Source organism: Chiloscyllium plagiosum, unplaced genomic scaffold, assembly GCF_037043375.1.
Source record: "Chiloscyllium plagiosum isolate Xiang-an unplaced genomic scaffold, Cpla_swu_hap1 HiC_scaffold_3, whole genome shotgun sequence".
NCBI lineage: Eukaryota > Metazoa > Chordata > Chondrichthyes > Orectolobiformes > Hemiscylliidae > Chiloscyllium > Chiloscyllium plagiosum.
In genome coordinates, this window is record NW_028270141.1 from 55,415,727 (window position 1) to 55,435,418 (window position 19,692).

A 19,692-nucleotide genomic window follows, 5' to 3' on the forward strand; every position below is an offset into this window, starting at 1 on the left:
CACAATTCGAACAATTTACAATGATCAGGAGTTAGTTTCAGGTTATTAAATGTTTTTACTGTTCTATTTCCACAATCCTGGTACTAACTCAAAAGTGCCTTGTTCACTTTTTAATGATACTGAACATTTTCCATTTAATGACAGGCCTCTATTGTAGGATTCAAAAATGCATGCCTGTTTAAATCTCTGCCGTTTTCTCTGAACGGCTGCTACCACAATGGAGCTCCAGGTCCTCTTGCTGATCAGAGGGAAGGGAATAGTGTGAGAAAAAATGAATCCACAATCTTATTACACAAGAAACAGAAAAGAACATCTGATAGGGCTGGTTGTGGCAGAACGGTAGTATTACTGGACTTATAATCTAGCTAAAGCTCTGAGGACATGGGTTCAAATCCCACTATAAAAGTTGTTGGAATTTAAATTCAATTAATACATGTGGAATTAGAAGCTAGTCTATGGAGACCTTTATCAGCTTAAAAACCAGAAACAACAATACTAACACAACTGACCCTGCAGACTCCTCCCAAATAACATCTGGGTGTCAGAGTTTTACATCACGGAAACAACCCTTCAGTCCAACTCATGTGTGTTGATCAGGTTTCCTAAACTAAACTAGTCCTATTTGGCTGTGTTTGGCCTATATTTCTCTAAACGTTTTTAAATATTGTAATTGTACCTACCTCTGTCACTTTCTCTGGCAGTTCATTCCAGATATATGCTCCACTCTGTGTTAAAAATTTGCCCTTCAGGTCCCTTTTAAATCAACCCTTTTTCACCAATGATTTCTAGTTTTGAACTCCTTTGCTGTAGGAAAAAGATCTTTGCTATTTACCTTTTCTATGCCTCTCAAAATTGTATTACCTCTAGGAGGTTACCCCTCAACCTCCCACACGCCAAGGGAAAAGATGGCCCAGCCTATTGAGTCTCCCCTATACTCAAACTTCAAATTAGGACAGCAGTCCCATAAACTGGTTAAGTCTGAACTGTACAATGTTCCAGACAACACCACTCCTATAAAGTGGAGTTAGATAGATTTTTTTAGTCTAAAGGATTATCAAAAAGAGTCACCACCAAACAGAGACTAAGTCCCAGTTTCACACTGAGGAAAGCCTCTATTGTGTTGTGTGCCACTATGACTGTCTAAATGGGACAGATTTCAAACAAATCTAGCAACTCAGTACTGGGCAGCCATGAAGCACCATCAGTAGCTATCAGAATTATATTCCAACACAATCTGCATCCTTATGATATGGCACATAACCCACTCTATAATAATCATCAGACTAGAAAACCAAATGGCATAGATTTAAGGTCAGACCTAGCAGGATAACATCTGAGTTAAGGAGAAATATTTTCATTCAGAGGTTGGTGAGAGTCTGGAACTCATTACATAAGAGTGTAGTTTGGTCAAAAGCTCATATCCATTTAAGCTGTATTTAGATAATCATTTGAATTGCCATGGACTATGGAGTAAAAGCTTGAAAATGGGATTAATATAGTCAGGTCATTGTTGATCGGTGTGAACATATTGGGCTGAATGGCCTCCTCCTTTGCTGTAAACATTTATGAGTCAATGATGAATCAACAATGACTGCAGGTGGGCATGACTGGAGCAACACCAGACATATCAGAAAATGAAGTGCCAATCTGGTGAAGCTATCTAAATCTCAAAACAGCAGAAGCAAGTGATAGACACAGCTAAACAATGCCACAGTTAATGGATTAGATTGAAGCTCTGCAGTCCAGCCACATCCAGTTGTGAATGGTTGTGGACATGTTAAATAACTCATTGTGGACGAGGCTTCACAATTATGCCTCAGTGTTGGAAGGGCCCAACGCATCAATGCAAATGATAAGACGGAAGCATTTGCAGCAATCTTCAGTCAGTGGTCCTGAGTGGATGATCCATCTTGGCATCCTTCTATGGTGAGAAAGTGAGGTCTGCAGATGCTGGAGATCAGAGCTGAAAATGTGTTGCTGGAAAAGCGCAGCAGGTCAGGCAGCATCCAGGGAACAGGAGAATCGACGTTTCGGGCATAAGCCCTTCTTCAGGAATGAGGAAAGTTTGTCCAGCAGGCTAAGATAAAAGGTAGGGAGGAGGGACTTGGGGGAGGGGCGTCGGAAATGTGATAGGTGGAAAGAGGTCAAGGTGAGGGTGATAGGTCAGACTGGGGTGGGGGCGGAGAGGTCAGGAAGAAGATTGCAGGTTAGGAAGGCGGTGCTGAATTCGATGGATTTGACTGAGACAAGGTGGGGGGAGGGGAAATGAGGAAACTGGTGAAATCCGAGTTCATCCCTTGTGGTTGGAGGGTTCCTAGGCGGAAGATGAGACGCTCTTCCTCCAACCGTCGTTTTGTTGTGGTCTGGCAATGGAGGAATCCAAAGACCTGCATATCCTTGGTGGAGTGGGAGGGGGAGTTGAAGTGTTGAGCTACAGGGTGGTTGGGTTGGTTGGTCTGGGTGTCCCAAAGGTGTTCTCTGAAACGCTCCGCAAGTAGCCGGCCTGTCTCCCCAATATAGAGGAGGCCACATCGGGTGCAGTGGATGCAATAGATGATGTGTGTGGAGGTGCAGGTGAATCTGTGGCGGATATGGAAGTTTCCTTTAGGGCCTTGGAGGGAGGTGAGGGGGGAGGTGTGGGCGCAAGTCTTGCACCTCCTGCGGTTGCAGGGGAAGGTGCCGGGAGTGGAGGTTGGGTTGGTGGGGGGTGTGGATCTGACGAGGGAGTCACGGAGGGAGTGGTCTTTACGGAATGCTGATAGGGGAGGGGAGGGAAATATATCCTTGGTGGTGGGGTCCGTTTGGAGGTGGCAGAAATGACGGCGGATGATGCGCTGTACATGGAGATTGGTGGGGTGGTAGGTGAGGACCAGTGGGGTTCTGTCCTGGTGGCGGTTGGAGGGGCGGGGCTCAAGGGCGGAGGAGCGGGAAGTGGAAGAGATGCGGTGGAGGGCATCGTCGACCACGTTGGGGGGGAAATTGTGGTCCTTGAAGAAGGAGGCCATCTGGGTTGTACGTTTTTGGAACTGGTCCTCCTGGGAGCAGATGCGGCGGAGTCAAAGGAATTGGGAGAATGGGATGGCGTTTTTACAGGGGGCAGGGTGGGAGGAGGTGTAGTCCAGGTAGCTGTGGGAGTCGGTCGGTTAGTAGTAGATGTCCGTGTTGATTCGGTCGCCTGAGATAGAAATAGAAAGGTCGAGGAAGGGGAGGGAGGAATCTGAGACTGTCCAGGTGAATTTGAGGTCGGGGTGGAAGGTGTTGGTGAAGTGGATGAACTGTTCAACCTCCTCATGGGAGCACGAGGTGGCGCCAATACAGTCATCGATGTAGCGGAGGAAAAGGTGGGGGGTGGGGCCAGTGTAGTTGCAGAAGATGGACTGTTCCACATATCCTACGAAGAGGCAGGCATAGCTGGGGCCCATGCGGGTGCCCATGGCTACTCCTTTCGTTTGGAGGAAGTGGGAGGATTGGAGAGAGAAGTTGTTCAGAGTGAGGACCAGTTCAGACAGTCGAAGGAGGGTGTCAGTGGAAGGGTACTGGTTGGGTCGGCGGGAAAGGAAGAAGCGGAGGGCTTTGAGGCCCTCATGATGGGGGATGGAGGTATATAAGGACTGGATGTCCTTGGCGAAGATAAGGCGTTGGGGGCCAGGTAAGCAAAAATCATGGAGGAGGTGGAGGGCGTGGGTAGTGTCCCAAATGCAGGTGGGGAGTTCTTGGATTAAGGGGGACAGGACCGTGTCGAGGTATGCAGAGATGAGTTCGGTGGGGCAGGAGCAGGCTGAGACAATGGGTCGGCCGGGGCAGTCAAGTTTGTGGATTTTGGGCAGGAGGTAGAAACAGGCGGTGTGGGGTTGTGGGACGATGAGGTTGGAGGCGGTGGATGGGAGATCCCCTGAGGTGATGAGGTTATGGATGGTCTGGGAGATGATGGTTTGATGGTGGGAGGTGGGGTCATGGTCAAGGGGGCAGTAGGAGGAGGTATCTGCGAGCTGGCGTTTGGCCTCAGCGGTGTAGAGGTCGGTGCGCCAAACTACTACCGCGCCTCCCTTGTCTGCTGGTTTGATAGTGAGGTTGCGGTTGCAACGGAGGGAGTGGAGGGCTGCGCGTTCCGAGGGTGAGAGGTTGGAATGGGTGAGAGGGGTGGGGGAGATCAGGTGGCGGTTAATATCGCGGCGTCAGTTGGCTATGAAGAGGTCGAGGGCAGGTAGGAGGCCAGGATGGGGTGTGTTGGAGGCGGGAGAAGGGGTCGTCAGAGGGTGGGCGAGAGTCTTGGTTAAAGAAGTAGGCACGGAGGCGAAGGCGGCGGAAGAATTGTTCGATGTCACGCCGCGTGTTGAACTCATTAATCCGAGAGCGTAGGGGAATGAAGGTGAGGCCTCTGCTGAGGACTGATCTTTCGTCCTCAGAGTGGGGTACGTCTGGAGGGATGGTGAAAACTCGGCAGGGCTGGGAGCTAGGACCTGGTGTGGGGCTGGAGCTGGGTATGGGGGCGGGGTTAGGCCTGGGAGCGGGGATGGAGATCGGCGTGGGGGCAGGTTTGGGCGTGGTGATGGCGATAGGCGAAGGGGCGGGGTTAGACGTGGTGATGGAAATAGGCGTGGGGGCGGGGTTAGACATGCAGTCGGAGATCGGCGAAGGGGCGGGGTTAGGCGTGGTGACGGAGATCGTCATGGGGCGGGGTTAGGCGTGGTGACGGAACTCGCCGGGGGCGGGGTTAGGCGTGGAGATCGGCGTGGGGGCGGAGACACATGCGGTGTTGTGGGCGTGTAGGTTAGTGACATCACTGGGGGCGGAAGTGGTGCGGCGACCACAGAGACAGAGTTATTCCCCATAGCCGCGGAGGTCGCGAATCTGCCGGCGATTGTCTCACTCCACCAAGGATATGCAGGTCTTTGGACTCCTCCATCGCCAGACCACAACAAAACGACGGTTGGAGGAAGAACGCCTCATCTTCCGCCTAGGAACCCTCCAACCATAAGGGATGAACTCGGATTTCACCAGTTTCCTCATTTCCCCTCCCCCCACCTTGTCTCAGTCAAATCCATCGAATTCAGCACCGCCTTCCTAACCTGCAATCTTCTTCCTGACCTCTCCGCCCCCACCCCAGTCTGACCTATCACCCTCACCTTGACCTCTTTCCACCTATCACATTTCCGACGCCCCTCCCCCAAGTCCCTCCTCCCTACCTTTTATCTTAGCCTGCTGGACAAACTTTCCTCATTCCTGAAGAAGGGCTTATGCCCGAAACGTCGATTCTCCTGTTCCCTGGATGCTGCCTGACCTGCTGCATCCTTCTATGGTCCCCTATATCACAGGTGCCATTCTTCACCCAAATTGATTTACTCCATGTGGTATCAAGAAATGATTGGAGACACTGAAAACTACAAATACATTGGGCTCTGACAACATCCTGGCAATAGTACTAATGACTTGTGTTCCAGAACTTGCCACACATGTAGCCAAGCTGTGCGAGTAGTTAAAACACAGTATCTACGGATAATGTGGAAAATTCCCAAGTGTATCCTGTTCACAAAAGGCAAGACAAATCTAACCCAACTAATTATTGCCCCATCAGTCTACTCTCGATCACCACCTGCATGTCGATTATACAAACATTTCTCTCAGAAAATTTTGAAAAGATTTGTAGCTCAGGTTGAGGTTCTGGATGTAAGTTTGCTCATTGAGCTAGAAGGTTCATTTTCAGATGTTTCATCACCATGTAAGGTAACATCAGTCAGCCTCCGGATGAAGCACTGGTGGTATGGCCAGCTGCTTGTTTATGTGTTTAGATTTCCTTTGGTTGGTGATGTCATTTCCTGTGGTGATGAGAACAGGAAATGGCATCACCACTGGAAATGACATTCACCAACTCAAGGAAGCCTAATCACAAACAAAAAGTGGGCCATACTACCAGTGCTTCATCCGGAGGCTCACTCATGATGTTACCTAGTATGGTGATGAACCGTCTGAAAATGAACCTTGCAGCTCAATGAACAAACCTACATCCAAATATCTCTCTTTTGGATAAGGCCCACTGTTGTTTGATGTGCAATTGTAAAGCTAAAGGCTGATGAACACAGGATAGATCTGGACTACTGGTGGGGTTGATGTTGGTTTCTATGCATCTATAACCTCAAATTTATATAAAGTGTCTGGTTACCTATTTCCATATGATTGGGACTAGGGGAAGATTGTGACTAGGGGGAAGGAGATTGAAACTGGGTGATTACATTTTTTTAAGATTAGATTACTTAGTGTGGAAACAGGCCTTTTGGCCCAACAAGTCCACACCAACCCGCAACCCACCCATACCCCTACACCTAACACTACGGGCAATTTAGCATGGCCAATTCACCTGACCTGCACATCTTTGGATTGTGGGAGGAAACCGGAGCACCTGGAGGAAACCCACACAGACACAGGGAGAATGTGCAAACTCCACACAGTCAGTCGCCCGAGGCGGGAATTGAACCAGGTCTCTGGCGCTGTGAGGCAGCAGTGCTAACCACTGTGCCACCGTGCTGCCCACAAATTAGCACTGGACGATCAGAATTGTAGGGATGCTACAGAGATTGGAACTGGAGGTGAACCTGGGACTGGGACATAGAACCATAGAAATGACACAGCATAGAAAGGGGCCATTTGGACCTTCTTGTTGATGCTGACCCAAAGACACCCAGATACCATTTCTAATCCCATCAAACTGCACATAGCCCATAGTCCTGCAACTTATAGCACTAACTGAACTTTTTGAAAGAGTTTAGTGTCTCTGCCTCCAATTCCACACACCCACAAACCTCTGCATAAAAAAAATTGTCATGTTCTCTTTCGTCCTTCTGCCACTTAGCTTGAGTCTATAGCGGCAGTTTCTGAACTCTCTCCAAAGGGTTATTGTTTTTCCTGCCTTGTGCACACAATTTTGTATGCCTCAACAAGTCACCACTCAGCTTTCTCTGTTCCAAGAATAAACAATCCCAACCTCTCCAATTTATCCTCGTAATCCTGGAACCATTCTCTCCACAGCAATTACACCTTTCCTGTAGTATGATGACCAGAACCACACACAATATTCCAGTTACTGCTTCACCAATGTCTGATACAATTTCATCATTATATCCCTATTTTGTATTCTATACCTCTGCCAGTGAAGCAGAGCATTCCATTTTCCTTCTTTACAACCTATCTACCTGTACTGCTACCCTTAGGGACCTCCACACTTGTATGCCAAGATCTCTCACTTTATCTATCCATCTTAGTATATTCGCATTTATTGTGCATTCCCTTTTATTGTTTAACCTTCTTAAAATGCATTACGTGGGATAATGTATAAGGATTTGATTCTAATTTGAGTACCATTTGTGCACAATGTACCAGGAATAGATTCTACACTCACTTCGTCCAAATTATAATGTAAATTATAGCAGGATTCGATTCCGCACTTACTGTGTACAGATTATAATTTACCAGGACTATTCTGCAATCAGTGTGTACAGGATACAATGTACCAAGACTATTCTGCAATCACTGTGTACAGGGTATAATGTACTAGGGCTATTCCGTAATCACTGTGTACAGGTGATAATGCACTATTCTGACTTATTGTGGACCGGAATTTTACAATTGTTGAAGGAATTTCGGAGATAGTGAGAACTGCAGATGCTGGAGTCGTCAAACTCAATAAAGTGTGGTGCTGGAAAACGCACAGCAAGTCAGGCAGCATCTGAGGAGCAAGAGGGTTGACATTTTGGGCTTGACCCTTCATCAGGGTTGGGGAGGAGGAAGGGGGCTGAGAAATAAATGGGGAGGAGGTGGAGCTTGGGGAAAGGTGATTGTGATAGATGGGCAAAGGTAAGATAGGTTGATGAAACAGTCCATCAGAAGGATCAGACATGATGTCTCAACATCCCAGTTTCCTTTGGATGCGAGCATAAGAGGTACAGTTAGTAAGTTTGCAGATGACACCAAAATTGGAGGTGTAGTGGACAGCGAAGAGGGTTACCTCAGATTACAACAGGATCTTGACCAGATGGGCCAATGGGCTGAGAAGTGGCAGATGGAGTTTAATTCAGATAAATGTGAATGCAGGTGCTGCATTTTGGGAAAGCAAATCTTAGCAGGACTTATACACTTAATTGTAAGGTCCTAGGGAGTGTTGCTGAACAAAGAGACCTTGGAGTGCAGGTTCATAGCTCCTTGAAAGTGGAGTCGCAGGTAGATAGGATAGTGAAGAAGGTGTTTGGTATGCTTTCCTTTATTGTTCAGAGTATTGAGTACAGGAGTTGGGAGGTCATGTTGCAGCTGTACATGACATTGGTTAGGCCACTGTTGGAATATTGCGAGCAATTCTGGTCTCCTTCCTATGTTGTGAAACTTGGAAGGGTTCAGAAAAGATTTACAAGGATGCTGCCAGGGTTGGAGGATCTGAGCTACAGGGAGAGGCTGAGCAGGCTGGGGCTGTTTTCCCTGAAGTGTCAGAGGCTGAGGGGTGACCTTATAGAGGTTTACAAAATTATGAGGGGCATGGATAGGATAAATAGACAAAGTCTTATCCCTGGGGTCGGGGAGTCCAGAACTAGAGGGCATAGGTTTAGGGTGAGAGGGAAAAGATATAAAAGAGACCAAAGAGGCAACTTTTTCACGCAGAGGGTGGTACGTGTATGGAATGAGCTGCCAGAGGATGTGGTGGAGGCTGGTACAATTGCAACATTTAAGAGGCATTTGGATGGATATATGAATAAGAAGGGTTTGGAGGGATATGGGCTGGGTGCTGGCAGATGGGACTAGATTGGGTTGGGATATCTGGTCGGCATGGACAGGTTGGACCGAAGGGTCTGTTTCCATGCTGTACATCTCTATGACTCCATTAGGCTGTTCATGCATTGTCTATGCAAGGGACCAATTTAGACTTCCTTCAAGTATGCATAACATTAGTTCCTGAAATTAGGCTCGACAAAACCCAAACATGGCAGAAACAGTTGGAGATTAAATCCACTACACTTACAAACCAACTATAAACTTACATAATTATATTATATATTATAATAATTCATGATTTTATTAGCAAATCCTGATTTCTAAGAGTTTGTCTCCTAATTTAGAAGATGGCTTTGGAATGACTGCACACTTCAAAATTATGAACCCAGGGTCAGGCTGACTATTCTCTTTATTTATCAATCACTAACATGTAAACTCAGATCTCCCACAAGTACTCCAGTTGCGCACAGCTTTCTCAAAAAAAGCTGAAATTTTTAAATCTACCCTCGGAATATTGAGTATGACAGCAATACGGGATACAAAATGAAGCAGAGCATGATAGATGAAAAAGACACATCTCTGCCTGGCAGGCTCAATGCTTTCTATACTCAGTTTGAGCAGAATACCAGTGGCACAGTGATGCCTGCCCAACAGCCGCAGACACACCTGTTCCCTCGGTCACACTGCAGATGTCAGATCAGTTTTCCTGGGAGTCAACCCAAGAGAGGGGCCAAATGGTGACCCCAGCCCAGCACACAGATCCTGTGTGGATCTACTAGCATTGACATTTTCAACCTCTCCCTCCAATAGGTCGAAGTTCCTGCCTACTTCAAGATGACCACCATCATCCCCATACCTAAGAAAGCACATCCAATGTGCCATAATGACTACTGCCCAATGGGTCTGATCTCAATGATCATGAAGTGCTTCGAAAGGCTGGTCATGGCCCACATCAACTCCAGCCTGTCTCAATTCACTACAATTTTCCTGCTAATCCAACAGGTCAATAAGTCTTATTCCCAGCCCTGCACTCATCTCTGAAACATCTGGACAACAAGGACATCCACATCATACTCCTGCTCATTGAAGGCGGAGCTGTAGTCAACACATTATCCCCTCCAGACAGATCTCAAAACCCCGTGATCTTGGTCTTGATTCTGCTCTCTGCAACTGGATCCTCAGCTTTCTGACCCATAGACCGCAATCAGTTAAGATAGGTAACTGCACCTTCTCCACAATGACACTCAACATTGGAGCCCTGCAAAGATGTGTCGTCAGCCCCCTAATGTACTTCCTGTACACCTGTGTTGCCAAATTTAAACAAACATCATCTGCAAGTTTGCTGCTGACACCACCATAGTAGAACAGATACCTAACAATGACGAGTAAAAACACAGAAGGATGATAGAGGGCTTGGTGGTGTGGTGCAAGAGAACAACCTCTCTCTCAACGTCGGTAAAAATTAAAGAACTGCTTACTGACTTCAGAAAGAAAAGAGCAGAACATGCCCCCATCTAAATCAACAGAACTGAGGCTGAGACAGTGAGGGCATCACGTTCCTCAGGGTGATAATAACCGACAACTTTACACATTGATACGAAGGTCAAGAAGGTGCAACAATGCCTCTTCATCCTCAGGCGGCTCAGGAAATTTGGCATGTTCACAATGATCCTCACAGCTTCTACAGATGCACCATTGAAAGCATACTGTCTGGGAGCATAACAGCCTGGTATGGCAATGGCTCTGCCCAGGACTGTAAGAAACTATAGAAGTAGCTGGCACAGCCCAGGCCATCATAGAAGCCAACGTTCCACTATAGATTCTATTTACATGTCTCGTTGCCACAGAAAGGCTGTCAACCCCGGTAATGATCTCCGATAACATCTTGCATCAGTAGAAGATACAGAAGCCTGAACAAACTCACCAGCAGGCTGAGGAACAGTTTCTTCCTAGCCGTTATTCAACTGATGAATGCACTCTCTAGCCTCAAATAATGCTGAATCTTGCTCACATTGATTTTTCCTAGCACACGCCCTGTACAATGTAACAGGTATGCCACTGCTTAGGTCTTTTTACAACCTCTGATCTGAATATCCTTGCTTACTATGATCTGCCTGTACTGCTTTTAAACAAAGCTTTGCACTGTATTTCGGTACACATGACAATAAATCAATGTGTACACAAGATCAATATTGACTGCACGATCAAAGAAACAACGTTTGAACGTAAACCATTTTAAGGTTTAAATCGGAGAATATCTTATAGCCCTACAAACCTCTAAGATCTCTATGCTCTTCTAATTCTGGGCTCGAAGGTGTTCCTGATTTTAATTCTCTTTTTAATAGGTGGCCAATAATATAATCACTCTTTGGAAAGTGAAAACTGCACAGAGAGACATTATGTTACGAAGTATGAATAAAATGCTGGATTTCCCAGAACGTTTGTGTGGATGCCATGGAAGCTTGCATCATTAATATGAAATTGAGGAAAATTCAATTCCACATTAACTATTCTGTCTGAGTTTCAGTTCAATCATTGTGCCAGTTCCTGAATGCAATGTGACTGTTGTGCAAGAGTACTGAGGTCTTGTAGTTAGGAAATGCTTCTTCACATCTTAAGGTGTCAGAATGTCAAGCATTCCTTCTTCTCTTAAACTGGTCCATACTTGTCATTGTTATCGCTTCTTACCACAGGCACACATGTAATAGGATCACTCCCTTTGCTAGATTAGTAATCTAGTCTTTTAATTGTGAATAATACTATTGCCAGGAGTGCCATGAACTGCTCATGTTTTAAATACAAATTCCACAATCACATGCAAGAAAAACACTCTTAAACTTAGTTTATGCGGTTGCGATAAAACAGAAAGATACACCTCCAGCAGACCGATGGCAGGACAAAGACTGGTGGCAGGATAAAAAGTAGTGAACTACTTACCGGAGGCCCAACAAGACCTGGTTCTCCAAGATCACCGACTGGTCCCTGTTCACCCTGTTGTTAAGAGGAAAGCATTTTAAATTCTGTGACGCCATAAATTCAGGTTTTTACTTCAGCTTTACCCTAGTTGTAAGTTTACTTACAAATCACTTTTAGAACCATGCATTGGTACTGCACAGATCATCAAGGAGTTCATGCTCCTGATGCAGAGCATAATGTTATTATCCACAACGTCTCCTATTTTGGTCATTATTTTAAAAAGCATTCTTAATTTCTTAATTGATCTGCCCGGTTTTGCTTTTGGTAATTATGACTATATTCTACCCAAAATTGGTAAAGTGATCAGAGTTATGGACTTCAAAATGCAATTGGGACAACATTAATCCTAAGACACATGTCAATTCGTCAAAACTTGTGCAGGTAGTTACTGTGGCCACTTGTCCCCCAAAGTCCTGTCCATTCCCAGGTGGCCCTGAGAATATACAGTGTCCACTGGTACACAGACGTCTTTCTGTAACTGAGGCACCACAGGAGCTAGAGTAAATAGGACATAGTTGGTTCCCTGTGGTTTCTGTTTTGCATGCTTTGCTTCCTTGTCTCTTCAAAACAAAAACAGCACTTTTCATTGATAACCAGGGATAGTCCTCAGAATTCTTGTTGTTCTAATTGCGAAAAAAAACAAGTAACTGGCTGTGGGTTTCACATTTAGCTATGATTGAAGTAAATTACAGAACCAAGAAACAATTGACTGGTTAGGCCACTTCTGGAATACTGCATCCATTTCTGGTCTCCCTGCTATAGGAAGGACGTTGTGAAACTTGAAAACGTTCAGAAAAGCTTTACAAGGATGTTGCCAGGGTTGGAGAGTTTGAGTCATAGAGAGAGGATGAATGGGTTGAGGTTATTTTCCCTGGAGCATCAGAGGCAGAGAGGTGACCTTATAGAGGTTTATAAAATCATGAGGGGTATGGGTTAGCCAAGGTCTTTTACCCGGTGTGTGGAGTCAAAAACTAGAGGACATAGGTTCAAGGCGTGAGGCGAAAGATTAAAAGGGACTGAAGGGGCAATTGTTTCATGCAGAGGGTGGTGCATGTATGGAATATGCTGCCAGAGGATGTGGTGGAGGCTGATACAATTACCATTAGACCACAAGACATCAGAGCAGAAATGAGGCCATTCAGCCCTTTGAGCCTACTCCACTATTCATCATGGCTGATAAATTTCTCAACTCCATTCTCCTACTTTCTCCCCAAACCTTCTGATCCCTTGACAGTCAAGAACCTAATGATCTCAGTTTTAAATATACTCAGCAACCTGGCTTCCACAGCCTTCAGTGGCATTGAATTCCATAAATTCACCATTCTCTGCCTGAAGAAGTTCCTCTTCATCTCCAATATACTCTCTTTACTCTAAGGCTGTGCCCTCGAGTCCTCGTCTCTCTTGCTAATAGAAACATCTTTGCAATGTCCACTCTGTCAGTATTCTGTAAGTTTCAATTAGATCACCCCTCATCCTTCTAAACACAATCGAATATAGTCCCAGAGTCCTCAAATGTTCCTCATATGTTAAGCCTTTCATTCCTGGGACAATTCTCATGAACCTCCTGTTGGACCCGCACCAGGGCCAGTACTTTCACAGGTAGGAGGCCCAAAATTGCTCACAATATTCTAAACGTGGTCTGACCAGAGCCTTAGAAAGCATCAGAAATGCATCACGGCTTTTGTATCCTCGGCCCTTTGAAATGAATGCAGATATTGTATTTGCCTTCTGAACTACTGACTCAACCTGCAAGTTTATCTTAAGAGAAATCTGAACTCGGACTCCAAAATCCCTTTGCACTTCAGATTTCTGAATTTTCTTCCTATTTCAAAAATAGACTATGCCTCTTCCCTTGTGTACTCCACCACAACCTGCTCCAAAGAGCCATCTCGTAGACATTCCACAAATTCCTTTTCTTGCAGTCCACTACTAACCTGATTTTCCTAGTCCACCTGCAGTTTGAAATTCCCATGATCACTGTAACCCTGCCTTTCTTACCTGCCTTACCTATCTCCTGGTAAAATGCTGACATCACACTTTCCCACATTGTATTCCATCTGCCACTTCTTTGCCCACTCTCCTAACTGGTTTAAATCCTTCTGTTGCCTCCCCACCTCTTCATAGAACATAGAACATAGAAGAATACAGCGCAGTACAGGCCCTTTGGCCCTCGATGTTGCGCCGATCCAATACTAACCCACTATCCTCCATATACCTATCCAATGCCCGCTTAAATGCCCATAAAGAGGGAGAGTCCACCACTGCTACTGGCAGGGCATTCCATGAACTTACGACTCGCTGAGTGAAGAACCTACCTTCAGTCCTATATCTACCCCCCTTAATTTAAAGCTATGCCCCCTTGTAATACCCGACTCCATACGCGGGAAAAGGTTCACACTGTCAACCCTATCTAACCCCCTAATCATCTTGTACACCTCAATCAAGTCACCCCTAAACCTTCTTTTCTCTAATGAAAACAGTCCCAAGTGTCTCAGTCTTTCCTCATACGATCTTCCTTCCATACCAGGCAACATCCTGGTAAACCTCCTCTGCACCCGTTCCAGTGCCTCCACATCCTTCCTATAGTATGGCGACCAAAACTGCACACAATATTCCAGATGCGGCCGCACCAGAGTCTTATACAACTGCATCATGACCTCAGGACTCCAGAACTCAATTCCTCTACCAATAAAAGCCAGTACGCCATATGCCTTCCTCACCGCACTATTTACCTGGGTGGCAACTTTCAGAGATCTGTGTACATGGACACCAAGATCCCTCTGCTCATCCACACTACCAAGTATCCGACCATTAGCCCAGTACCCCATCTTTTTGTTATTCTTCCCAAAGTGAATCACCTCACACTTAGCTACATTGAATTCCATTTGCCACCTTTCTGCCCAACTCTGCAGCTTCTCTATATCCTGCTGTAACCTGCCACATCCTTCCTCACTGTCAACAACTCCTCCGACTTTCGTATCATCCGCAAACTTGCTCACCCAACCTTCTAACCCCTCTTCCAGGTCATTTATAAAAATGACAAACAGCAATGGTCCCAAAACAGATCCTTGCGGAACACCGCTAGTAACTGCACTCCAAGATGAACCTTTACCATCAACTACTACCCTCTGTCTTCTTCCATCCAGCCAATTCCTAATCCAAACCTCCAACTCACCCTCAATGCCATACCTCCGTATTTTTTGAAGTAGCCTACCATGGGGAACCTTATCAAACGCCTTACTAAAATCCATATATACCACATATACCGCTTTCCCCTCACCAACCTCCTTCGTCACCTTTTCAAAGAATTCAATAAGGTTTGTGAGGCACGACCTGCCCTTCACAAAACCATGCTGACTATCCTTGATCACATTATTCCTATCCAGATGTGCATAAATCCTATCCCTTACAATTCTCTCTAAGACTTTGCCCACAACAGAAGTGAGACTCACCGGCCTATAGTTACTAGGGTTATCCCTACTCCCCTTTTTGAACAAGGGAACCACATTTGCTATCCTCCAGTCTTCTAGCACTACTCCTGTAGACAAAGAGGACATAAAAATCAAGGCCAATGGCTCTGCAATCTCCTCCCTTGCTTCCCAGAGAATCCTAGGATAAATGCCATCAGGCCCAGGGGACTTATCTATTTTCACCTTTTCCAGGATTTCCAACACCTCTTCTCTACATACCTCAAAGCCATCCATTCTACTTATTTGTGACTCAGTATTCACATCAACGACAATGCCCTGTTCCTGAGTAAATACTGAAGAAAAGTATTCATTCAGTGTCTCCCCAATCTCTTCCGCCTCCACACGCAACTTCCCACTACTATCCTTGACTGGACCTATTCCTACCCTAGTCATTCTTTTATTCCTAACATACCTATAGAAAGCCTTAGGGTTTTCCCTAATCCTACCGACTAAGGACCTTTCATGTCCCCTCCTTGCTGCTCTTAGCTCTCTCTTCAGGTCCTTCCTGGCTACCCTATAACTCTCAATCGCCCCAATTGAACCTTCACGTCTCATCTTGAGATAGGCCGCCCTCTTCCATTTAACAAGGGATTCCAATTCCTTATTAAACCACGGCTCCCTCGCACGACCCTTTCCTCCCTGCCTGACAGGTACATAATTATCAAGGACACTCAATAGTTGCTCCTTGAACAAGTTCCACATATCATTTACACTCTTGCCTTGGAGTCTACTTTTCCAAGCCACACATCCTAAGTCATGCCTCACCGCATCATAATTTCCCTGACCCCAGCTATAACTCTTGCCCTGTAGTACACACTTATCCCTCTCCATCACGAGAGTAAAAATCACCGAATTATGGTCACTATCCCCAAAGTGCTCACCTACCTCTAATTCTAACACCTGGCCTGGTTCGTTACCCAGAACCAAATCCAGTATGGCCTCACCTCTTGTTGGCCTGTCTACATATTGTGTCAGGAAACTCTCCTGCACACATTGAACAAACACTGACCCATCTAACGAACTTGAGCTATAGCTTTCCCAATCAATATCAGGAAAGTTAAAGTCCCCCATAACAACCACCCTATTACTGTCACTCATCTCCTGAATCACCTTCCCTATCCTTTCTTCAATGATTCTAGGACTATTAGGAGGCCTGTAAAAGACTCCTAACAGGGTGACCTCACCTTTCCTATTCCTAACCTCAGCCCAAACTACCTCGGATGGCAAGTCCTCATCCATCGTCCTTTCCACCACTGTAATACTATCTTTGACAAGCAATGCCACACCTCCCCCTCTTTTACCCCCACCTCTGACCCTACTAAAACATTTAAATCCTGGAACCTGCAACAGCCAATCCTGTCCCTGTTCTAGCCATGTCTCCGTAATAGCCACAACATCGAAGTCCCAGGTACCAACCCACGCTGCAAGTTCACCTACCTTATTTCGTATACTTCTTGCATTGAAGTATACACACTTCAAGCCACTTTCCTGTTTACAGGCACCCTCCTTTGAAATTGATGCCATGTTCCTAACCTCCCTACACTCCAGGCCCTGCACCCTGAAGCTACAATCTGGGTTCCCATGCCCCTGCAGAGTTAGTTTAAACCCCCCCCAAGAGCACTAGCAAACCTCCCCCCAAGGATACTGGTGCCCCTCAGGTTCAGGTGTCGACCATCCTGTTTATAGAGGTCCCACCGTCCCCAGAAAGAACCCCAGTTATCCAAAAACCGGAATCCCTCCCTCCTGCACCATCCCTGTAGCCACGCATTTAAGTATTCTCTTTCCCTATTCCTCGAATCTCTATCACGTGGCACGGGTAACAAACCAACTCTGTTCGTTCTAACTCTGAGCTTCCAACCTAGCTCCCTGAAAGCCTGTCTAACATCCTCGGCACTCCTCCTACCTATGTCATTGGTGCCAATATGGACCACGACTTCGGGCTGCTCCCCCTCCCCCTCCAGGACCCGGAAAACACGATCAGAGACCCTTGCACCTGGGAGGCAACATACCAAACGTGAGTCTCTCTCGTTCCCACAAAACCGCCTATCTGTGCCCCGAACTATCGAGTCCCCAATTACTACTGCTCTGCTCTTCTTCACCCTTCCCTTCTGAGTAACGGGGACAGGCTCCATGCCAGAGGCCTGAGCCCCATTACTTACCCCTGGTAAGTCATCCCCCCCACAAGTATCCAAAACGGTATACTTGTTCTTGAGGGGAACGGCCGCAGGGGGTCCCTGCACTGGTTGCTTCCTCCCAGTCCCCCTCACTGTCACCCATCTATCTGCCATCTTTGGAGTTACTACTTCCCTATAACTCTGATCTATGACCCCCTCTGCCTCCCGAATGATCCGAAGTTCATCCAACACTACCTGACCCTGCACCTATCTTTGTATTACCTTCAAACCTAGCCAGAATGCCTTCAGTTCATTCATCTAGATCACTAATGTATAAAGTGAAAAGTTGAGGTCCCAACACTAACTCTTATAGAACACCACTAGTCACCAGCTGCCATCCCCACTCTTTCTTCTGTCAAACAGCTAAGCTTCTATCCATACTAGTAGCTTGCCACTACACTCACCTCTATCTCCAACCCTCATGAATTTTTGGCATGTTACTCTTGTCTTCTACCATGAAGACTGATGCAAAGTACTTCTTCGGTTCCTCTGCCATTTCTTTTTCCCCATTACTACTTCTCCATCGTCATTCTCCAGCAGCCCAATGTCCACTTTTGCCTCTATTTTGCCCTTTATGTATCTAAAGAAACTCTTGCAATCTTGTTTTATACTACTGGTTAGCTTACCCTCATATTTAACCTTCTCCCTCCTTATTTCTTTTTTAGTTGTTCTCTGTTGACCTTGGTAGGCTTTCCAATCCTCTGGCTTCCCACTGCCCTTTGCTGCATTCTATGCTCTCTTTTGCTGTCTCTGACTTCCCTTATCAGCCATGATTGCCTTGTCCTCCCTTTAGTATGTATCTTTTTCCTCAGAATGAATTTTTTCTTTGTCTTCTGAATTACTCCCAGAAACTCCTGCCAATGCTGTTCCACTGTCTTTTCTGCTCGGCTCCTCTCCAAGTCAATTCCGGTCAGCTACTCCCTCATACCTCTGTGATTGCCTTTCTTCAACTGTCATACCATTACATCTGATTCTAGCTTCTACCTCTGCAATTGCAGAGTAGATTCTATCATATTATGGTCACTGCATCCTAACAGTTCCTTCACCTTAAGCTCCCTTCTCAAGTCTTCCTCATTGCACAACACTAAATCCAGAATTGCCTCTTCGCTTGTGTGCTCCACCACAACCTGCTCCAAAGAGCCATCTCGTAGACATTCCACAAATTCCTTTTCTTACAGTCCACTACTAACCTGATTTTCTTAGTCCACCTGCAGTTTGAAATTCCCATGATCACTGTAATCTTGCCTTTCTTACATGCCTTATCTATCTCCTGGTATATCTTGTGTCTGACGACTGATTGGAGGCCTGCACATAACTCCCATTATGGTTTTTTAACCTTTGCAGTTTCTCAATTTTACCCATACAAATTCTATATCATCTGACCCTACATTGTTTCTTGCTATTGATTTAATTTCATTTCTTATGAACAAGGCAACCCCACCCATTCTGCCCACCTGCTTGTCTTTTCCATAGGAAGTATCTCTTTGGATATTTAACCCCTAGTCCTAATCCTCTTGCAGCCACGTTTTTGTGATGCCCACCTGCCAATTTCAATCTGTGCCACAAGCTCATTAACGTTATTTTGTATACTACATGCATTTAAATATAACATCTTCAGTCCTGTATTTACCATCCCTCTTCTCATAGTCATCCCCTTATCCAATGTACTTGAAGTTTGATTCCTAACCCCTTCCAAACACTGTCCTATTTTGTGTTCTGGAGACCTTAATAACCTCCCCTGAGTTCTCCTTTCTTTTCATTCTTTTTCATGCAATTGAATCCACTCCCACAGATGTTAACCTGCTGCTTTGTTTCCCTTAGACATTATACTTGGAGTTCTATCCTCCCCCATTTTCCTTTACACGTCAAAATCCTGTTGACCACCCATTGGTCCCAGCTTGGTTCAGGTGTAGACCATTCCAACAGTATGGGTCCCTCCTGTTTCAATACTGATCCCTTCCATTTCAATATTGATGCCAGTACCCCATGAAATGGAACCCCTCTTTCCCACATCATTTTTGTAGCCATTTAAAAGGCATCTGGATGGGTACATGAATAGGAACCATTGAGGGGATATGGGCCATAAGACCATAAGACCATAAGAAATAGAAGTGGAAGGAAGGCCATTTGGCCCATCGAGTAAATATGCTGGCCTTATGCTGGCAAATGATCAAGTTAAAATATCTGGACAGCATGGATGAGTTGGACAGAATAGTCTGTTTCCATGCTGTACAATTCAATGACTGCAGTTTGTGACTTGAAAAAAGCAGTTCCTTTGTTCCCCTCTTTTGTTTCTCTTTTTGCTCTTTATGTGATGT

General features: G+C 45.7%; 1 protein-coding gene across 1 annotated transcript in view; it reads right to left on the reverse strand.

Annotated features, from left to right (window-relative positions):
* col9a1b (collagen, type IX, alpha 1b) overlaps positions 1 to 19,692 on the reverse strand; it is a 151,741-nt gene that overhangs the window by 62,616 nt on the left and 69,433 nt on the right. Inside the window, exon 22 of the mRNA XM_043681717.2 lies at positions 11,692 to 11,745. Coding sequence (XP_043537652.2) covers positions 11,692 to 11,745 — 54 coding nt within the window. The remainder of the gene's footprint in view (positions 1 to 11,691; positions 11,746 to 19,692) is intronic.